The 20,744-nt window shown below is 41.4% G+C and overlaps 1 protein-coding gene across 8 annotated transcripts in view; it reads right to left on the reverse strand.

Moving 5' to 3' along the window:
- The window catches only part of KANSL3 (KAT8 regulatory NSL complex subunit 3), a 535,939-nt gene that overhangs the window by 436,895 nt on the left and 78,300 nt on the right, over positions 1 to 20,744 (reverse strand). For all 8 annotated transcript variants that reach the window (XM_086943340.1, XM_086943345.1, XM_086943341.1 and 5 more), the window contains 2 exons: positions 5,366 to 5,456; positions 4,678 to 4,863 (listed from right to left, as the gene is read on the reverse strand). In XM_086943340.1, coding sequence (XP_086799466.1) covers positions 4,678 to 4,863; positions 5,366 to 5,456 — 277 coding nt within the window. The remainder of the gene's footprint in view (positions 1 to 4,677; positions 4,864 to 5,365; positions 5,457 to 20,744) is intronic.

The raw sequence follows: 20,744 nt of genomic DNA on the forward strand, positions 1-20,744 counted from the left end.
CATTCCTTGTGTTTCAGAGGTAAAGGAACGATTCCACTCGGCACAAATTTGAACTGTGGCACAATACTACACATACAAGACATTTAATGGGGCACCTTCACGCTAATGAATACCTACTGACCGTGTAGTGAATTTGCTTACACCCAGCTCGTCCCCGCATGGCAGGCCTATGCTCCCTTGTTATCATACACACCCCAACACTGATAATCCCTGAAGATGATTTGTTAAGAGTTGTATCAACTTCTGAAACAAAAGAAGGCAACTCTGTTGCACCAGGCTTGAGAGAAAAGATCTGCTGATTATTTTGGCTGGGCTCTGTTTAAGGACATTCCAGAAGAATTTAGGTTCAGTTTACTAACACACAAGTAAATTCAGGAGGGTCCATACCCTTCTTCACCGTGCAGTTGAAAGCAAACGCCCACTGGTTGCAAAGCCCAAGAGCAGGAATGTTATGCCAATTGTCAAGTCAAGTCAATTTGTATTGTATAAAATTTATAAAAATTATTACAAAATACATTTGGATCATCGTTAAAATATTAAGCAAATATTAACATTTAAATAATTAATTAAAATGAATAGTCCATACAGAAAATTTGAGCTCATATATTTCGGTGTGGTATTATAGTTCCTTGTTCCGCTTGTTGTAGGAGTGATTGGACTGACTTCATGTATTTAACCCCCCTACATGCCAACATGGGAAAATGATCCATCTAACCATCGAATTACAGCTTGCCTGCATGTTCGGATGTTCAGTTTGTAAAAATTGACTTTAAAAGCAATCTCCTCAAATCCGTAAGTGCCGGGCAAGCACATAGTAAGTGGGTTAAAGTTTCATTTTGATATCCACATAGGCGACAATTAGGGTCAGCATGACTACCTTTCCAAGATGGTAGCAGGTCCTTTGAAAAATGTATGCCCAGTCGATGTTCTATGTATCTTTGTTTTAGTGGCCTACTAAAGTGACTTTCCAGATAAGACTGTGGCTTTACCCCTAAATATGAGTTTATCACGGTCCACCCGTGTCGTTGTTTTGCGGTAGTTGGTAATTGGTTTTCCTGGCACACTCTGTGGTGACTAGCCTGTGTACGTCACTGCAGCTCATTCTCATCTTCATATTGTTTTTGTGTGGTTTTCTACAATTGGGGGTTCCTGCTGTAAAAACATAGTCCTCAAATTGGGTAGAATACAAGTAATTAGGAAAGTAGTAATAGTTCAAAATGAAGCACAACAAGCCTCTATTAATGTGACTGTCATGAAGTATGGGGTAAATGATGTAGCTGAAAATCCAACTAGAGGCAGGAATGTTAAGATTGAAAAAGTTGATGTTGATGTGCACAATGATACAAGTGTGCATAAAAAAATTAATTGAATCACTGTTGTCGAAATCATAGATAGGACCTCTCCATCAACCCAGAGTCAGAAATACGTGGTCAGGCAGGCCCTGCAACCTAGGCCTGAGGCATCTGATTGATTAGAACATAGGTGGGGTGGCATGTAATCAGCAGAACAAAAGTGTGAACAGGAAAAACCCAAATTAATCCCACAGGTAGGCAAGTGACACCATAATGGCCCCAATAAAATGCACATGGCTGGACGGGCGTGCGTTCCCAAAACACCATAAAGTTAGATGCACATGAAGTTTGGAACACCTAGCAAATGACAACACAGCACAAGCAGTAATCATGCGCTCCCCATGCCAGATATCTGGACACATTATCCACTAACTCTCATTGCATCCACGCAAGGTCGAGACAAACCTGCATTAATTATCAAGTGGGAGTCATTTATGACTCCAAAACTAGGCCCACATTTCTTTTCCTAGAAAGGATCTATGACTGGATTGATGATGCGTCAAGAAATGCATATCATAGTGATCATATCATACTTTGAGACAGTCCTCAAACCCCAACTCTGTATCTGTTCTCTCAGCCGAAGTGTTTGATTAAACCAACTTTTCCTGTTTTGCCGAACACCTCTTGTCTTTGTTTTTTGTAGGTAAATTCACATTTGAACAACATCACTGTAATTCAATCTTAAGAATGCAATAAATCATTTTAAGTAGCTTTGCGGTATTGAGCTGAAGAGCTAGAAAGGCTACTAGAACTCTCATGGACGGGCCACAACAGGTTGGGAGCCAGTCACAGGAACCACTTAGACACAAAGAGTATGTTATCTGTCAGGACCATCAGTGTCAGGATCCCCACTATATATTTGTCCTGCAAAGAAATGGTCCTGATAATGGGGCAGCAGGATGATCATACAAAAAGAGAGACTTTCGTATACTAGTCAATCAAGTAACACCCAAATCCATGGAGCTGCTGACATGACATTTCCCACTCTCTGCAACTCAGACCTTCCATTTAATTTACGGGCCTCCTGGCCAGGACCGGACTTCTTCGATTAATTCTCAGATTTTCTCACAACCATATCAATGCGACATTGATGATTTCAACCACCCCAGAGAATACACGTTCAATAAATGACATTTTAAAAAAGTTTTTAAAACAACAACACACATAAGTGACACTCATCAATGTTTTTAACATAATACAGCAGGTCATTCAACCAACACAGACGCCAAAGTTCATATCCTCAATATTGAATTTTCAGCATCACCAACAATACAATGCGTACCACCCATACACCTAGCTTAGACTAACCAATTTGCTATCCCTATCTCCCTGCCCAGCACCCTACCAGCAAATCAAAGTCATGGAAAAAAAGACCACCAAGCGTCCTTATCCTTCATACACTTCTTCATAGACAGCCTAATGCTTGAACTCTTATCTCTCACTCACTCAACTCCACATCCAATGCCAACACCCTTATAAACAACGTAACATTTTTTTTAAAAGCTATGTGAACATCAACTCTCCAATTACAACACATACATGCAAGCTAAAGACTTCAGCACCCTGATACTCTAAAAATCCTACTGACAATAAATGTTCCGTCCGCAGACAAGGAAGAAAATGGAAGAAAAACTGTACTCCCAATATGCAGGCTGCTCATCACATCAGCCAAAGCAAATTGCTATACCAACACGATGAATGAAGCCACCAACAGAAGCAGAACTAAGTTTAAGGCAATCAAGTACTGCATCAACCCACTGCTGGACGCTACTTTCCTCACTCTACACAAAAGTGAAATGGCATCAACCTCTTCTTCAGTGAAAAAAAACCACAGATTTGTCAGCACCCCCTTCAACTCTCACACCTATCCTTTCCCGTAAAATCCCACAATAGTTAGCCTTCAAAGCCCCATACCTCCCAGATCTCACGGACAAACTCAATGCTCTCAAAGCTATTTCTTATGAAGCGGATGACTTCCCATCAGCCATCAAAGCTCTCTCTGGGTATTGTCTTTCACTCTTATTTATCATTGCGATTGCCTCCCTCACTCAAGGCATCTTACCATAAGCGCTCACAAGAGGCCAGATCTCCCCACCCATACAGTAATGTAAAATAGACCCTGATTACCTAACCAAATACCGGCCAATCACTCAGCTATCCTTTATTGGCAAAATCACTGTACAAGCAGTCTATGTTTAAATCCAAGATCCCATCAGTGCTAACCATCCCCTGAATGACTATCAGTCTGGCTTCAAATAACGTGGGCGCACAGGCACTGCATCCTCACACATTGTAAACAGTACCCTCTTAACCATAGATGACGGTGACCCATTCCTTCCGATTTTCTGGATCTCTCAGCTGCCTTCAAAAAAGTTTTACATCCCACCCTTATACGCATCCTGGGAGTCTTACACTGGTTTTCCTTCTACTTTTTCAACCAACGCCAGTTTGTTCACATAGGCCCCTTCAGGTCAAAAAAGATACCCATCACAAGTGGATTCCCCTAGTCAGCTTTAACATTTACATGGAGTGGCTTAGTTCTCTCCTCCCAGATAACAGCATCAGGATTCACATTCAAAGATGCACTACTCTACTTGAAAGTCTCTTCTGCTTCAGACATCCAAAACTGCTTACTCATCAGCCAGGCCTGGATACCATGCACCTACCTAAAGCTCAACCCAAATAAGACTGAATTCTAGTTATTTTCCAAGAACAGTAAATAAAATACAGAGCAAATCTGACATGAACCCCAAGCATTCCAAACCCCAACTTTCATCGAATGCCAAGGTGCTTAGATTCACGCTTGACACCAACCTCATCCTCAAGTAATACACTGCCAAAAAAACAAAGCTAGCCTGTCCCAACCCTCTCATACAGTCACACTTTTTCTTCCAAACAGCAACTTCAGAACTATTATTCAAGTCCTCGTACTCCTGCATATTGATGAAGGTAATGACCTACTTCATTGCCTCCCAGACTCCACAGTGGACCCTCCTTAAGGGCAATCAACATGCCAGCATGTCTCATCCAGGGCCCTAAAAAATATCATATCATCCCTATCCTGAATGAACTCCCTTTGTTCCCATTGCTGGACCGCACCAACTTCAAAACCAGCTGCGTAATATACTAAGCTATTAAGACCAGCACCCCTGCTTATCTTGCAGACAAGCTCACCATCTCTGGAGGATCTCGGTGCACTCATAGCCAGATTGTCAAACAGCTGACTTAGAAATATAAAATAAAAAATAACAAGACAGCAAACCTTACATTATGTGAAAGGATAATATTTTTACCTGTTCCTACTCCTCCTCTCTGGCACTCTTACCTTCCCTTTCAGCGTCTGCAATGCATCCAAGTAGGCTGCAAGCATGGGCAGGCTGAGCGTTTCTACCAGCACGGCATGAAGCCACTGTAGCAGCTTGATGTCCCAATTCACACTGGCGAGTGACTGTCGTACCCGCCTGGCACACTTGTCGACCGCAATTCTCCTCAGGACTGGCTCATTAGAGGCCTAAAAGGTAGGGACATGCAAGAAGATGGAGACTCAGATGGGATATGTGAAGAGGTTGGCGACTGGGAGTTAGGAGGCAACAAAAAGAGCAATGGATCAGGGGATACATGGCAGTTTTGAGAAGGAGAAATAGACATACGTGAATATCGTCAAAGGGTATTGTTAACAGACCTTACAAGGGATGCACCCAGAGAGCAATCTATAGTGGATACATTAAGAGATCAAAAGCTGCATATTTTTGAAAGATAGCACAAGGAGAATGGACAAATCTTTAGCAGTGGAATCAACCAAAAAGATGACAAGATATGCAGACATGAAATAATAAAGGTCGGCCAATGGGAGTTAGAAGAGGTGTGGGATTGTGACAGATGATGTAACAATGAAAAACAGGGAGAGGGAATACAGGGCTGGGATGATGAGGGAAAAGGAGAAGTCAGTAATCAGTAGATTTGCTCCTCTGTTGTTCTGGGTAACGAATACAGGAAAGCAGATAATTTCTCACCCCATCATTAGCCAGCCGAGCAAGTCGGTCCGACTGAAGTGCCTTCAGCAGCTTGTTGAACAACTTGTTTTGAGACACAGTCCATCCAGACCTAATGAGAAAGAAATTTGAAATTAAAAAAAGTTAAATATTTTTGAAGAGTCCCAGTTGTTAACGCATCAGACAGTAGATAATAAGCTATATGAGTGCAGGGTGCAGAGTTCTCCATGGTCTATCTTCTAGATATATATTTATTGATCAAATGTCTGGATGTTAATTTAGCCCTGTGGGGGCCAAGACTGCAATTTCCAGCAATCCCACTTGGCAAGCGTCAAGCAGACGCTTAAGAGGACGCCAGTACTACCAACTCGCAGTACATGACTGGCAGGGTGCTGGGGCGAAGACCGGGCCAGTCTGCACTCATTGGCATGCGAGGCTTGGCTGGGCCCCCTCTCTTTGACCTATGCGAGGGTGACAATCTGGAAGTAAGACTGATTGTTATTTTGGCCTTTTCAGGTTCTTAATTATTTTGTGCATTGTGTCTCTGGAAAGTGAGATGGGGGAAGAGGAAAGCTACCCTCACTAAACTCTCTTGACTCCTAATTCTGCAGCAATTGATAACTTTTTTGCTAGGGGTGGGGGGGTGTGTTATTACCAAAGAGATAGATTTGGCAGAAAGACACGTATCTTTGGATTTAGCTGACCCCCCCAAATCTCCTCTTGGGAACTGCGTAGTATCTGGATAATGTATAGGGATATAACTTCACCAGTTTTTCTGGATACAGAAGACTCACAGCCCATCAAGTCAGTTTTGTGCCTGGTAGCACAAGATTTGCCTCATGACCAGAGGCCTACACTAAGTGCAAGTGAAAGCTACCAAATGTGGTCACTAAAAGGATGGTTGATCAAAATGACCCCCTTGGCACCTGAATCCTGGTGGTAATCTGCCATATGTACAATAATCCTAAAATGTCAATACGGGAATTGACCGCACGTTGGAAAGTTCCCTTCCAAACATGTCTTTCTTGCCCCAATTGTGACTCAAGGGTAGAGTCAATGGCACACATTTTATTTGCATGTCCGGCATACAAAGCACCTAGGAATCACTGGCTAAAGCCGCTATGCAGAGATTTGGGTACAAGAGATCACTCTGTAGCGCTGCGCATCCATCAATCTGATAGCCGAATGTTATATGTATGCGGACTGGCTAAATTTCTGAGATGGGCTTGGTCCATCAGATGTAAAAGGCTGAAAGAAATTGTTTAGTCTAAGATTCTACTTATTCGAGTAAATTTTTTTTATTCTTATGTAATGTGATTGACTCGTTGCATAAATGTGTATTTTTAAAAGAAATAATTTTTAAAAGTTGCTATTGGGATGTCAATATTTATGAAATGAGCTGCCACCATAAGCGTTGATTTTATGTACATGCTTTTAAGATATGTTTTATCGAAATAAAGCCTTTTTCATACTCATACAATAATCCTAAAATGGTACTTAAGAGGGTGGATTTGAGTGTACCCTACTGATTTCTTCTCGGGATCCAGGGAAGTCTGATTCGCTAGTTGATATTGGGTCTCAATCTGAAATCCTTAGTCTGTGTGGGGCCCCAAAGTGGGAGTCCTCTAATTCCAATTGTAAAGTCATCATATTTCCCAGTAGGGGTCGTTCTGATGGGAGAATTAATCTGATCTGTTGGGTAATGTGCCTGGGATAACCTCTAAAATAGATGATGTACACCGGACTGACTATCTTATTCTCCTGCAAGAGAATTGCTGCCTGAATCTCCCCACTTGGGAAGGGTTCCATTGCTTCAGTGTGCCTGCACAGAGGTTGCAGGGGGAAGGGCCAGTGGTGGCCTGGCAATTTTGGTTTGCATAACATGTACATTTAGGATATATCCAGTTCACATCACACAACCGGGAATACGGCTATGTGGGTGGTTCTCCCTTGTTCTTTTACTTTTTGTCTCATTCATTTTTACAACTCTGTGGGTACTAAGGACTCCTCTTGTACCTTAGAGGATTTGCTTTTTTGTGGTGAAGTCCTTAAGGAAAAGGTGTTTACACGTTTTACATAATTTTAACATACTAATGGGGGTTTAACGCCAAATTAGGATTAAACGGCACTGTGCTTGAGCCTTTTCTTGGGCCGTCAGAGGCTAGTGATCTGGGGGTTATAACGGTTAGGAGTGGAGAGCTGCTTAAATTTTTACTTGAAGATGGGTTAGATCGCGAAATGGAACTTAGAGGAAATCTAGATTTTTCAATCTACAGTTTTACTGGGTGGGGTCAGGCTCTATTATTGATTACATTTTCGTTCCACCATCTATGGGTAATACTAATGAAACAATCACTGTCCGGGCTACGGTATTTAGTGACCATAACTCTATTGAGGCCACCCTAGTCTTATTTGGTTATGTTGAACCCCATGTTAAGCCTACTATTGCGGCTGTTTGCCCTCACGACCAAGGACTAAGGCTTAGGTGACGGGGCATCGATTATTCTCAATTCCTTGCTCGATTGGTCAAAACTAATTTATTAGCTCATTTATTGGTGGAAACTCAGTCTAGTGATGTTATACCAATGGCTATTGGCTTTCTGAATGAACAGATTAAACAAAGCCTTCTTAGCCAAGTGAAAACTAGGAGAAAACATGCTGCCGTCGGCCAATGGCCGACGGCAGCAGTCAACGGATTAATCAGCAGTTTTGTCACTTTTATGGATGGTCTAGACTTGGAAATTAACACTGCAAAACCTAAGTATATAGTCTGTGGCTCAAGATAAAAGAAGGATATTTCCTTTCTGATCCAAGGAAGGTGTATCCAAAGGATCTCGGATCTCCGGGTAAGGCCTATTGCCTAATTCAAAGGTCTATTTGAATTAGGGTAATCATTTGATTACCAACTCGGACCTAACAACGTCGACTTACCAACTCGAACCTAACCACGTCGACTTTAAGAATTGTGTTTAGGCAGACTCTGGCCTAGGGATTTCCCATTTGTTTCCAGTGTTATTGCCTGGAACACTTACCTCACCCATCGCTTGCAGTATCTCATTTTATAATATAACTTTGAATTAGGCCATACCCGGCTCCTTTACATCCTACACTGCGCACATCAGACCCGTGTGGAACACAACCCCCGTGTAGCAACTTACATCATTTTCAGATACTCGCCTAATGAGCCCTGATGAAGTTCTCCTGGTGAGAATGAAACGCAAGGGCGGACTTTAAAACTATAATCTCGCAAGAGCTAACTGATTGAAAAAAAAGACTTTCTTTGAAACTCAATACTGACCTTCTGGACTTCGTCACTTGATGCACGCCTGACCCCTGCTTTGCTTAGGATCTCCTCCACAGAGGCATCACTTGATGGCTGATACCAAGGCTTGCTGCGCAAGGACTTCTGATACATTTGAAACTAGCCTAAGATGCGGAAGCATCAGTCCGCCGTTAAAGATTTTCTGTTTATTCAGCAGGATCAGTTGAGTAAACCCAGGCTGCAAGAGTATGTAACTATACAAATGACAAATAGTCTTGAGCTGTATCAGAGTTTGGTCTTGAGCTCCTGAGGGAGACAATTTCTCGGCTTTCCCTTGGACCAGTACGACAATGGCTCTGTTTAAGTTTGTCCTGGTGATGAGTCTCCTGCGCAATCCCTTGAGCACTTGGTTTTTATTATAAATATTATGCACCACTTACTAGAAAATTTTAAAAAACAATTTCAAATACGTATGTAAGTAAGCAAGCCTGCCTTGTGTTTTTTTTGTATGTTGCCCAATATTCAAGTTTGTTTGAATGTTGGCAGCTTTTTAAAAACACCCGTGTTTAAACGGAAACTCTTTTCTATTGAATCGGTTGCTTTGATCTTTGTTTTTATTTATGTGATGAAATGTTTAATGCTTGTATCGCTTTTATGATTGTTTTTTTAATAATCGAATAAAGCTCTGTTGATTGACTGACTAAAGGGTGGCTTTCTCCCACTAACTTTCAGTGTCAAAATAGGTTTGTCACAGATACAACTTCTTCATGACTATGTGGCTTTTCCTGGCAGGGATGGATCACCCTGAAAACGTAAATCAATTCTCATATTTGTGGCTTATAAGCATTTGAGTCAGTGAAAGTGAAGGGTGCTTTGACCCTGGGGTGAAGTGCTTTCACCTTGGGAGTGAAGAGGAGCACACACCTTCACCTAGGTAGGAAAAAATTAGTCACACTGTGGAGGATAAGGGTGACTATTTGGGGTCTCCAAAGCCAGGAAAAAAGAAACAAATAAAGTGCAAGTTGGAATAAGTGAACTAGTGTGTTCAGTAACTTGTAAAGCACACTCCTGTCATTAGTACCAGCTTGTATAAACTAGCTTGGTTAACTTTCTTCAACTATGGCCAACTGAAATGCACAGGTTTCTTTTGGCATGTGAGTTGGAAATGTCTGCTGTAAAGTGCTGTCTGTGGAGTGAGGCTTTTGTTGGGAACTCCAGCAATCACCTGAGATTTGCAGTTATGTGTTCGCTGACTCTTGCACTTTCTAGCCGCATAGTCTATAGTTAGTAGTTTGGTCTATGTTCGAGTGTATTGAGGGGACCCAGAGGGTTAGATGAATGGTTCGCCAATGGCAGGCTTAGATGATAAGGTGTGCGGAATGTGGAATGGGGCTACTGCAATGTTAGGCACTATGCAATGGGCTTAACGTATTCCACTGTAACATGACTGAATTCACTCTTGGGCCAACACCTAAATGACTGTGTGGACATCTGTCAGTTGGAGTTGGTGATGAGCTGATGCCATCAGTAGGGCCCTTGGCAGCGTGTCAGAGGGTATCAGTTAATCCAGAGGGTTCTTGAGTTGGCAGCATTGGTTTGACATGTAGATGCAGTATCATCATATGGGTGCTTCTAGCTCTTAGCACCATCCTTAGATGTAATGCTCAGTTCTCGTATCTACAAGAATTAGGAGCACTAAGGGACATGATAGCTATCAGAATTAGAAGTTCTATTGAAACTGGGCACTGAAGAAAAAATCTGCAACACTAGGTCTGCTCTGCCCATTCTTTGCAGTACTTAAGCAGAACTTTAGCACACAAATATAGTTGTGTAACCAATACATGAGCCTTTCACATTCTCCGACAGGTGGTGGCGTGTATAGGTGTATGGTATATGTGGCTCTAGCAATGTCAAGAAGAGTGATGGACACACAATATATATATGTACATACATACAGACACACACATATATATATAAATGCGTGTGTGTGTGTGACGTCAAAGTTAGGTGAGAAACTGTGATGGAGCAAGTATTTGCACGTTACGCGACTTGCTTGTATCAAGAACCTCAAATAATGTTAATAGATTGATTCAACCTGTTTGTCTTACTAATATTGCACATTTTACACTACACGGGGTGTCCCAGTGACACATGCCTATGTGTTCACTAAACAGTAATAACGCTTGCCTCTAAAATGGCCGCTGCTTGGGGGAATTTAGTCTGCGCATGCGTCGGTCATATCCATGTGATGTGGCGCACTCGCAGTTCTGGAGGGAATTTGTTGCTCATGCGCAGTGCTGCTAAAATGGCCGCTTTGTTTTCTCACATGCTCCGTGCTTGCATTGCCACTTTTGCAAAGCTGTCTGTTCTGCTTAACTCCTAATGCTATAGTTATTATAAAGTAAGGGGTGTAGTATAGCTAATCACGGTATACGGAGTATTCATTTTTTCTGTGTTTCTAAATTGTTTTCGCTTACTTTTCATGTATCATATTCCTTGGGCCTGGGAGGCGCTTGCTACTCCAACTTTGAAGCCCGTATAGTACCAGTCATGTGATGGGGGAAAAGAAAGTCATGCAGCAGTGGAACCCAGCCAGCTGGCAGCCGAAGCCAAGATGCTCCTGGGAACCGACCTGTAACCCAGCAGGACTAAGCCGAACTGTACCTGCAGTTGCAACAAATGTATATAACTAATGTGTACCCCATTGTTCTTTGTAAACCATATGCCATGGGAAGTTAGAATTTAAGGGGTGGGTACGAAAATGAATATTAAGCCTGAGAAAGTCTAAAATTTAGGAGGTGCAATGACCAAACCTCCTCTTTTGACCAATCAAAATTTAGGGAACCTCTCACTTGCAACATTGGTGGGTGGTACACTGACCCGAAAACAGTATAACTAGCCTAGGTTTAGCTAGAGAAATTGTCCGACTTGTCCGAATAGCTGACCTGCCACTGACCGAACAAACTCTATAGGTGATTGATACAGAGAGCTGCGGAGCACTCTGTCCGTATTTCCACAGACTCAGTCGGGGGTTGGGAAACCTTAAGTGCTGGCGAAGCACTTTGCTGGGAGATCAGGGTTATTGGCAGATACCTTGCAGAGAGGGGGTAGCGCAGGAGTTGCATCTGAAGCTGCAGGAGTTGGTCGTACCCTTTGGTGAGCCCGGTCCTGGTACAAATCCTGGGGTTATCCTGTCCTGACTGTCCATGAGCTGTACCTGATCGCCTACTGGCAACCTAAGTCCTTGAGGGTCCCTTCCCTCCTTTTACAACTGACCCGTGGCCAGGGTTAGTCTTCAACCTATCCTAGGTAAATATAACTGAGTGTGGGTGTTTGTCTATCTAAACTTCTCTCTCTTGACACGAATAAAGCATAATTGCAGACGTCCTTTCCCTGTTTTTCTATAAATAAGGTTTTCGTGCAAACTTGTCTATTAGCATGTTCCAATTTTTCCCTACCTTTAGTCAAATATTGAATCGTTCGCACACATAGTATGTTCCATTCTTACCCTCCCTTTAGAGAATAAGCTCATCTGGATGAATCAAATTGCATAAGTTTCGTTTCTTATAAACCGTTAGTGAAATTCGAAAGTCCGCTTTAATTAGTATGTCCCCTTTCTTTACCCGCCTTTAGTGAAGTTGCGAAAGTCTGCTGATCAAAATAGCGCGTTCCTTATTTTTCCCTTCCCTTTATTTCTCGATTTCTAAATGTTTCTTACTCTTATTCATAGCTATACAATAGTTCTAATTCTAGTTATAGACAGTTTGACCTGTGTAAATTTGTGGCTCATGGCATATGATGAAGAAGATAATTAGATAAAGGTGTTCAAAAACTTCTTGCGTCTGTGGTCATTATAAAAGTACAAACCGTTATTTCAATGTTGCATGGTATTTTTGTGTATTGTCTACTTACTCCTGCAGCTAGCTCCCTGATCCATTGTGATCATAGGTACCTGTTTCAAGGATTGGTAAGTCAGGTACATGGAAACAAACAGAAAGGTACTGAATTGCTGATAACAGTGTGTAGGTTACCTGATTAAAATATATATATGAAAGGTATTCTTATGGGCCCAAGTGTGCATTATGTTTGGTCGGGTGATCTGCGCGCTCTATCAACTGTGTCAACAACAAACATTTACAAACTGAAAACAGAATAAATTGTGAGTTACAGTTCACTCAACTAACTAAAGTCTGCACCCCCTAGCAGGACTTCTGACCGCACATATTACTTCACTCATGAGAAGTTAAATGACTTCCTTGGGACATCTCAAATATCATTGATGATATCACTGATGGTATAAGCTACACAACTGCTATTCTTAGTAAGCCTTTACATCCCTTAAAACAAGTACAGGTAAAGAGGTATAGTCATATACAGCATACATTTACTGTGTGCATAGATGGCCCTTGAGCTAAGCTTACATCTAAATGGCAAACGTTATATGATGCAAGGTCAACCTATCACTAAAGTTATAGGTGTATTCTCTACTCAAGGTTAAACTGGGTAAAGCACGAGCACACTTGATGTGGATTGGACAGTCCTATTTTGAAGCAGTATGTGGAATGAAAACAATGGCATTTTTTTTAAACTTTATTTTTCAGTTTATACATCATAAAAACAACGACCTTTTTGAAACCTCTGTGTGAAATTCTGCGATTATTCAACTGTAGATGTGTGGGCACATGCCTATGTTAAATACATGTCATACACAGATAAAGATTTGCTGTCTGTAAAATGGTGATTGTTAAAGCTGTGAAAAAATATTTCCAGAACTTTTCTAATGACATGGAGGTTTAGCACTTTGCAAATAAAATGTACAAGGTACGGTTGAATCATCTAGAGATGTTGTAACTCAGAGTGGGTTGTATTTATAGTTTCACAGTTGTTCTTTGTAATGTTTGTAGTGTATTTTACCATAATACGAAGAGTTAATCATATAGCCTGTCTAAAAGTGCCTATCGGGGGCAAATAGATACAAGTCAACCTCTTTACTAAAAATTGTAAGTCATGTGAGGTTTTTAACAGTGTAATCCCATTAATGTAAATAGAAAATTAACAATATCTGGTAGGGTGTTCATTGTTTAAAAAGTGGATGACCGCAAAAGTGTGTGTGAAGGCATTTTACTGCTTAGCTGCCTGAATACTAGTAAACAGAGTGACATTCAACAAAAGTGGAGGAGTTCACAGATATGCTAAGAGTTCAGCATGTTGTCAAACATTATATCAATCATCACCTGAATGTTATTAGAAAATTGGATCAGGTGTACATTGTTGGTAAACTTGCACACCACAATGACTACAGCACATCACAATCATTGGATAAGGTCAACAGCAGTGTAACTTTCAGTATAAGGGATGTCATCAATGATGTAATTTAACAAATAATAAGTGATGTAATATGAGAGGTCATAAGCAGGGCATCACAGGGCACAAGATATGGTTTGGTGCGTAAAACTAAAATTCGGAAATTTGTGTTATTTTGTTTTTAAATGTTAGTTGTGGTCTCACTTTCTTACCCTTTTTTCATTGAATTTCTTTTTTTCCTTAAGTAAAGGTCTAATTTCCATTCTTAACTGTAAAGTCACTTGAACCTTTAATTTTTTGCAGTGAACTTTTTTTTAATCATATTCTAAATTTCTAAATGTAGCATGTGAAACTCCTTCATGTGTAGAACTCTACCGCAGAGGGCGTACAGACATCTACAGTATGAGGGTGGGTGCTAGGCCTGACCTCTAGCCAGAAACTGTGACCAACTCTGTACAATCATCCAATCTGTCCCTCCTGGACATATCCTCTGGTTCTGTGCAAAGGTGACTGGACACAGACTTTTTAACTCTTGATACATTTTTTGTGTTAATTAAAAAAGGTTTTGTTTTTTTCATTTTTAACCACTGTTTTTGTTACTTTCTTTTTTTCCCTTTAAATATTTTTTAGGCAACATTTCTTTTATTCCTCCACCAGCTTTTATGTTTTCTTTAGATAATCTTCTATGGCCTTGAAAAAAGAATTTTGTTTCTCCAGAGGCCACAACTTTTAGGCAGTGTCTGCAATACGTAGAGAAATGCTGCATCCTGTTATCATCCTCCTCTTGCTGTTGAGGAAGAAATATCCTCTGGCGTAACCTGTTCTTCTGCTGCTTGAGTCCACTCTGAAAGTAAAATGAACTATGTTGTGGAGATGCATGACCCGAAAATGCTTCCACGTTCTGTTCGTTCTAATGGAGCACTGGCCAGTTTAAGCTCGATTGAGCACCTGTTTCCCCAAGATGCTTGTAACTTGTTGTGCACTTATCTTTTTTCTGCCAGCTGTATATCTGAAATACGGCCCAATCACCGACTCTTTTTCAGGCCTAGGCGGTTGTGTTACTGCAGATGTTGAAGCCTCTCAATAATATCATCATCTTCTAATGCTGACCAGTCTAGAGCTGGGAGATGGTGTTGTCAATGTCTCCTACTGTGCACTTCTTTCTGAGGCCAAGACTGATTCAGATTGTGTTCACACCGCACTGGCTTTCTAAAATACTAATTTGCTAATATATGTAGGGGGTTTATTTTTAAGTCTCCCCTAGGACAGCACATACGTGGTGGATTGCGAGGTCCTTTGTTTTCTATACAGTTGGCCTCTCTGTCACTCTACTTTGCTTGTTTCTTATTGGTCTACTGGCATAGGTTTCCTTCCTATTAGTGTTTATTAGTCCCCAGGAGAATGAAAGCATTACTTTTGCACCTCCACTACTCATTTTGTTAGACACTACTTTTTTCTTTGTGTTTAAGCACTCCATCAGAGTGCATCTTTTCTGCTGGCTCACTCGTGTACTACTTCCCCCTCCGGGTTCCTGCGGCCCTTCCTCATCCATGTGGCTGCTTGGGTACCCGCCAGGCCTCCCTCATCCATGTTACTGCTTGCCCCAACCCTTCCTTCATAACAAAAAAACAGTTATGACATGACCATCAATAGCCAAGTCATACTGTGTTTTTCTTCCACACTCTAATTCTTGGTGCCTCCTCTTCCCAATGCCCAACAAGTCGCCAGAAATACATTTAAAAAAGCATTATGATGGGTCAGCATTAGCCATGTCAGTGGTTTTTTTTGTTACTTTCACCCATGCTGCACAGCAGCTGCAGTCCTGTACAACGTGGCTTAAAACTAACAAGTAAAATCCTCTAGTCTCGTAAACCTATTGGCTTTGCCAATGCATGTGTCCGTAGTTGCCCTCAAGTGGCCAAGCAGATAGCTGCTTTCATTTTTATTTTTTGTTTTGGTACCTATGTACTCCAGATGGGCCTATACAGACAAAGATAAAGTGCTGCACCACTACTACAAGTCTTTTACTTCCTTTTCTATATTCCTTTGTATTAGTATTAAAAAAAGTTACTAAAAAAGTTTATTTGCTATGTTTTATTTGTTTTCAGGTTTGAGCCCAGGAGTTTGCTAACGAGCCCAAATAACTAAGAAATGTTGTGTTTTTAATAAACTTTCTTCAGCTGTGTTCAAATGAATGTGGCCGCAAGACCTGTCCTCCAGCTAGGCCCTGAAGTAAAACCACCAAAGTGCAGCAGCTCCCTCTGTAGACGGCCATCAGGTTATTGCCATTTCATTATTTTTATTTATTTATTATTTTGGATACCCTGGTAATCCCACAGGAATAGCGGTACCACACAGGGGCTCACATTCAGTCCCACAGTAACGCCAAAAACAATTGATTTTTTATTTTTTATATAATGGGGGGTTCCTATTGCACCCTTCCCTCCTCCACTACATGGGCTTGGTGGGTCAGGGTGAACGCTCACTACTCCCTAATATGGTGTGAGAAGCTGGCTTATGGTGGTTTTAGTGGTCTTAGACAACCTTAGAAAGCTCTCCAAGTGGTAGGTGTGGAGAGCAGCTTTCATGCTTAGTTCAGAAGGAGTGTAAAGCAGCTCATATTACCAGAGCGTAATCTTATTGGTATAGATTAAGTGAAAAAAAAACCACAGTGTATTTATAAAAATAAGTATTCATTATACGACGCTAAGCCATACATATCTCCTAGCCGGAGACATACACAATGCACACAATACTTTGCAATAGACTCAGTTACGTAGCACGGATGGATTAGTTACTTACCTGTAATACTAGTTCTCTTCCAGGGGTATACTCATTAAAGTCATAAGCACTGAATTATCTCCGCCCATGAGCGGGGACCCGGAACACAAACAATATACATATATATGTGTAAATATAACCAAAAGTACATAGTACTAAGTAATTATACACATATACATGTATAATAACCATAATATGCAGACTAACATTAACACATAGGCTAATCAAACCAAACCTTACACGTTCTGAAGCATGAAAATATGCTGTATATAAATGCAATAAACAGGCATGAGCCTAAAATGCATTTCATAGCCATGAAAAACCTTTTATTTTCATCAAAGAACCTGTTGTAAACAGTTATTAGCCTAAAAAAGGCTGCATATGAAAAAATGTCTGTGTGCAGAAAATCAGACTGGCACCCTGCCTTTAAGGCCCCAGAGAATCTGCACACTTTGCCTTTAATGTGTGGTAAGTAATAACGGGGTAAACCCTTGATACTAACCGACCTGGGTCATAGTGTAATTGCAGAAAAGTGGTCGGCTATGCAACATTTCATAAAACAAACTTTGCAATGAATGCTTGAAGTGGTACACAAAATAAAGGAAATTAGAAGATAATGTTAATTTCATTCACATATGATGTATCTCTCATTTCATCACATACAGTGTAATAAGTAGCATAGTTCATATAATAATCACATATTATAGTGCTCCGTAGGTGCAAAAGAAAAGGGTTCAAACAAATAGGGTAGGGTGTGGTTGGAATAGACGGAGGGACAAAGAAAAGGAATTGTGTCCTGTGAACAATTCTAAATCAATCTAAGAGCATTTCCAGTCTCAAATAGATCACAAGGTTCCCTAAAAAACATTACACAAGAGCCATCTATGGCTATTTATAATTTGAGCGTGTATGTTGAAAAAAAAAACTGTCGACGTTTCGACCCCCGTGGTAAGGGCAAGTTATTCCTCAGTTTGGGGTCTTCATCAGGACTATAAAGGTTGTGAGCACCTATGGGAATAAATACGAATGTCACTCAGTTGATAGTTTAAAGAGGGGCGTCTATGAATGACCCACAACCATGTGTACCTACATTGGTTTTGGCGTTGTAGTTGTCCCAGTTAGGTTGGAGACTTGCGCCGTTATCTTGATTCTATGGGAAAAAATGCCCAATTAGGAAGGATAATGACGGACATCCTGTTATGAGTGAGTGTCTAGTGTGGCAAGGACACTTACTTTGTGTTCTCCTCCAGGAGGGAACTGAAGGTCCGGGTCGTGCCTGGTAACGACGTGGATCAATGGAAAAAGGTGTAGATCAGTCACACCATCTGAAAGTAATTGAAGAGGTGATTGGAACCAGCGAATCTATACCCTAATGATATTCCCTAATTCAGATTAAAATCTTGGGGTGCGGGGAGATTTTTAGCGTTCCTGCTATATATGAGATTGATCTATCTCGGTTTAAACTTAAGTACGAGGTGTCCACCTATATGTTAAAAAGGTTAAAATGGATGTCAGGTAGACCGCTTCGAATCGATAATGAGAGCAGTCCGAGTGTCGAGGGACACTGAGTCTCTGGGTTCGGTTGGTTAAGTGCTAATGGATGTACATCGTGGCTGTAGAATGCTAACTACAACCCTCGTTTAGACTTGCGACAGTAAAGACCAGCTAACCCAGTCCCGTGTCGATTACAGTATTATAGATAAGTGAATAACTTGGGGCTTCATTCCCGTGGCCATTAGCACCCTTGCAGTTTCGACCGCCTGTGGGGGATCTGTGTACATCGGTATTAGAGCTCCGTAAAGGGGCCCGCTTACCTGTAAACAGCCGGATTCAATCCTGGGCAGAATGCATCGGAACAGTGGTGTTCCGTGTTGATAAGTCCCGTCAGGGGGTGTGTGTTGGGGGCGGGACCACAGTACCTCGCGGTGCTGCAGCTAGATGCTCACTGTGAGGGAAGGCCACGGTTGCGCATGCGTAGGCCGAGAGACACTACTTGTCAGCGAGATCTCCTGTAGTGTTAGGTTCTAAAGACGATCTAAATTGTGGGAAACGGCATTGTGTGCATTGTGTGTAGAATTCCAAGGACGTATTAAAGTCACAGCGGTCCATGGTCTGGTAATATCTGTAAATATTATGTATGAGTTAAATCATTCAATATATCACATTGACATTTCAAAGACTAAATACATATCATATGTGGAGTCAGATGAATCCATTTTTAAAGAACATCATCACGTACATCTTATTCCTTACTCTTAGCATAGATCGTAATTTAGTATATTCACAATACTTTATAAACATTCAGCTTCACTACACGTTAGAAATGTGGGGCTGTGATGTTGTACATATAAAGACCTCGTAGACGGTGTTATGTGATGTAATAGTCTCTCAGGATTCAGATGTCAGTCCCGCCAATTAGGAGTAAGTGGTATCAAGTTCATTAAGACCATTGTCCACAGTGTCCCCACCCCGTGGCCCAATGACAATTTTCTCAACTACTAGCCATTTGAGAGATTCCGGAGTGTGTGCTTTGGATACAAAATGCTCAACCAGAAGAGTAAAAAAAAGGATCTTACAGCACTGTAGCCGTATAAGATGTCAGACACTTGGCTCCCCTCTGGTTGAGCATTTTGTATCCAAAGCACACACTCCGGAATCTCTCAAATGGCTAGTAGTTGAGAAAATTGTCATTGGGCCACGGGGTGGGGATCTGAATGCGTTACTTAACCTGAGAGAATGTAAATGGATGCATTTATTGGACACTGTGGACAATGGTCTTAATGAACTTGATACCATTTACTCCCGATTGGCGGGACTGACATCTGAATCCTGAGAGACTATTACATCACATAACACCGTCTACGAGGTCTTTATATGTACAACATCACAGCCCCACATTTCTAACGTGTAGTAAAGCTGAATGTTTATAAAGTATTGTGAATATACTAAATTACGATCTATGCTAAGAGTAAGGAATAAGATGTACGTGATGATGTTCTTTAAAAATGGACTTATCTGACTCCACATATGATATGTATTTAGTCTTTGAAATGTCAATGTGATATATTGAATGATTTAACTCATACATAATATTTACAGATATTACCAGACCATGGACCGCTGTGACTTTAATACGTCATTGGAATACTACACACAATGCCGTTTCCCACAATTTAGATCGTCTTTAGAACCTAACACTACAGGATCTCGCTGACAAGTAGTGTCTCTCGGCCTACGCATGCGCAACCGTGGCCTTCCCTCACAGTGAGCATCTAGCTGCAGCACCGCGAGGTACTGTGGTCCCGCCCCCAACACACACCCCCTGACGGGACTTATCAACACGGAACACCACTGTTCCGATGCATTCTGCCCAGGATTGAATCCGGCTGTTTACAGGTAAGCGGGCCCCTTTACGGAGCTCTAATACCGATGTGCACAGATCCCCCACAGGCGGTCGAAACTGCAAGGGTGCTAATGGCCACGGGAATACATCCCCGAGTTATTCACTTATCTATAATACTGTAATTGACACGGGACTGGGTTAGCTGGTCTTTACTGTCGCAAGTCTAAATGAGGGTTGTAGTTATTAGCATTCTACAGCCACGATGTACATCCATTAGCACTTAACCAACCGAACCCAGAGACTCAGTGTCCCTCGACACTCGGACTGCTCTCATTATCGATTCGAAGCAGTCTACCTGACATCCATTTTAACCTTTTTAACATATAGGTGGACACATCGTACTTAAGTTTAAACCGAGATAGATCAATCTCATATATAGCAGGAACGCTAAAAATCTCCCCGCACCCCAAGATTTTAATCTGAATTAGGGAATATCATTAGGGTATAGATTCGCTGGTTCCAATCACCTCTTCAATTACTTTCAGAGGGTGTGACTGATCTACACCTTTTTCCATTGATCCACGTCGTTACCAGGCACGACCCGGACCTTCAGTTCCCTCCTGGAGGAGAACACAAAGTAAGTGTCCTTGCCACACTAGACACTCACTCATAACAGGATGTCCGTCATTATCCTTCCTAATTGGGCATTT

This window comes from Lissotriton vulgaris, chromosome 11 (assembly GCF_964263255.1).
Source record: "Lissotriton vulgaris chromosome 11, aLisVul1.2, whole genome shotgun sequence".
NCBI classification, from domain to species: Eukaryota; Metazoa; Chordata; class Amphibia; order Caudata; family Salamandridae; genus Lissotriton; species Lissotriton vulgaris.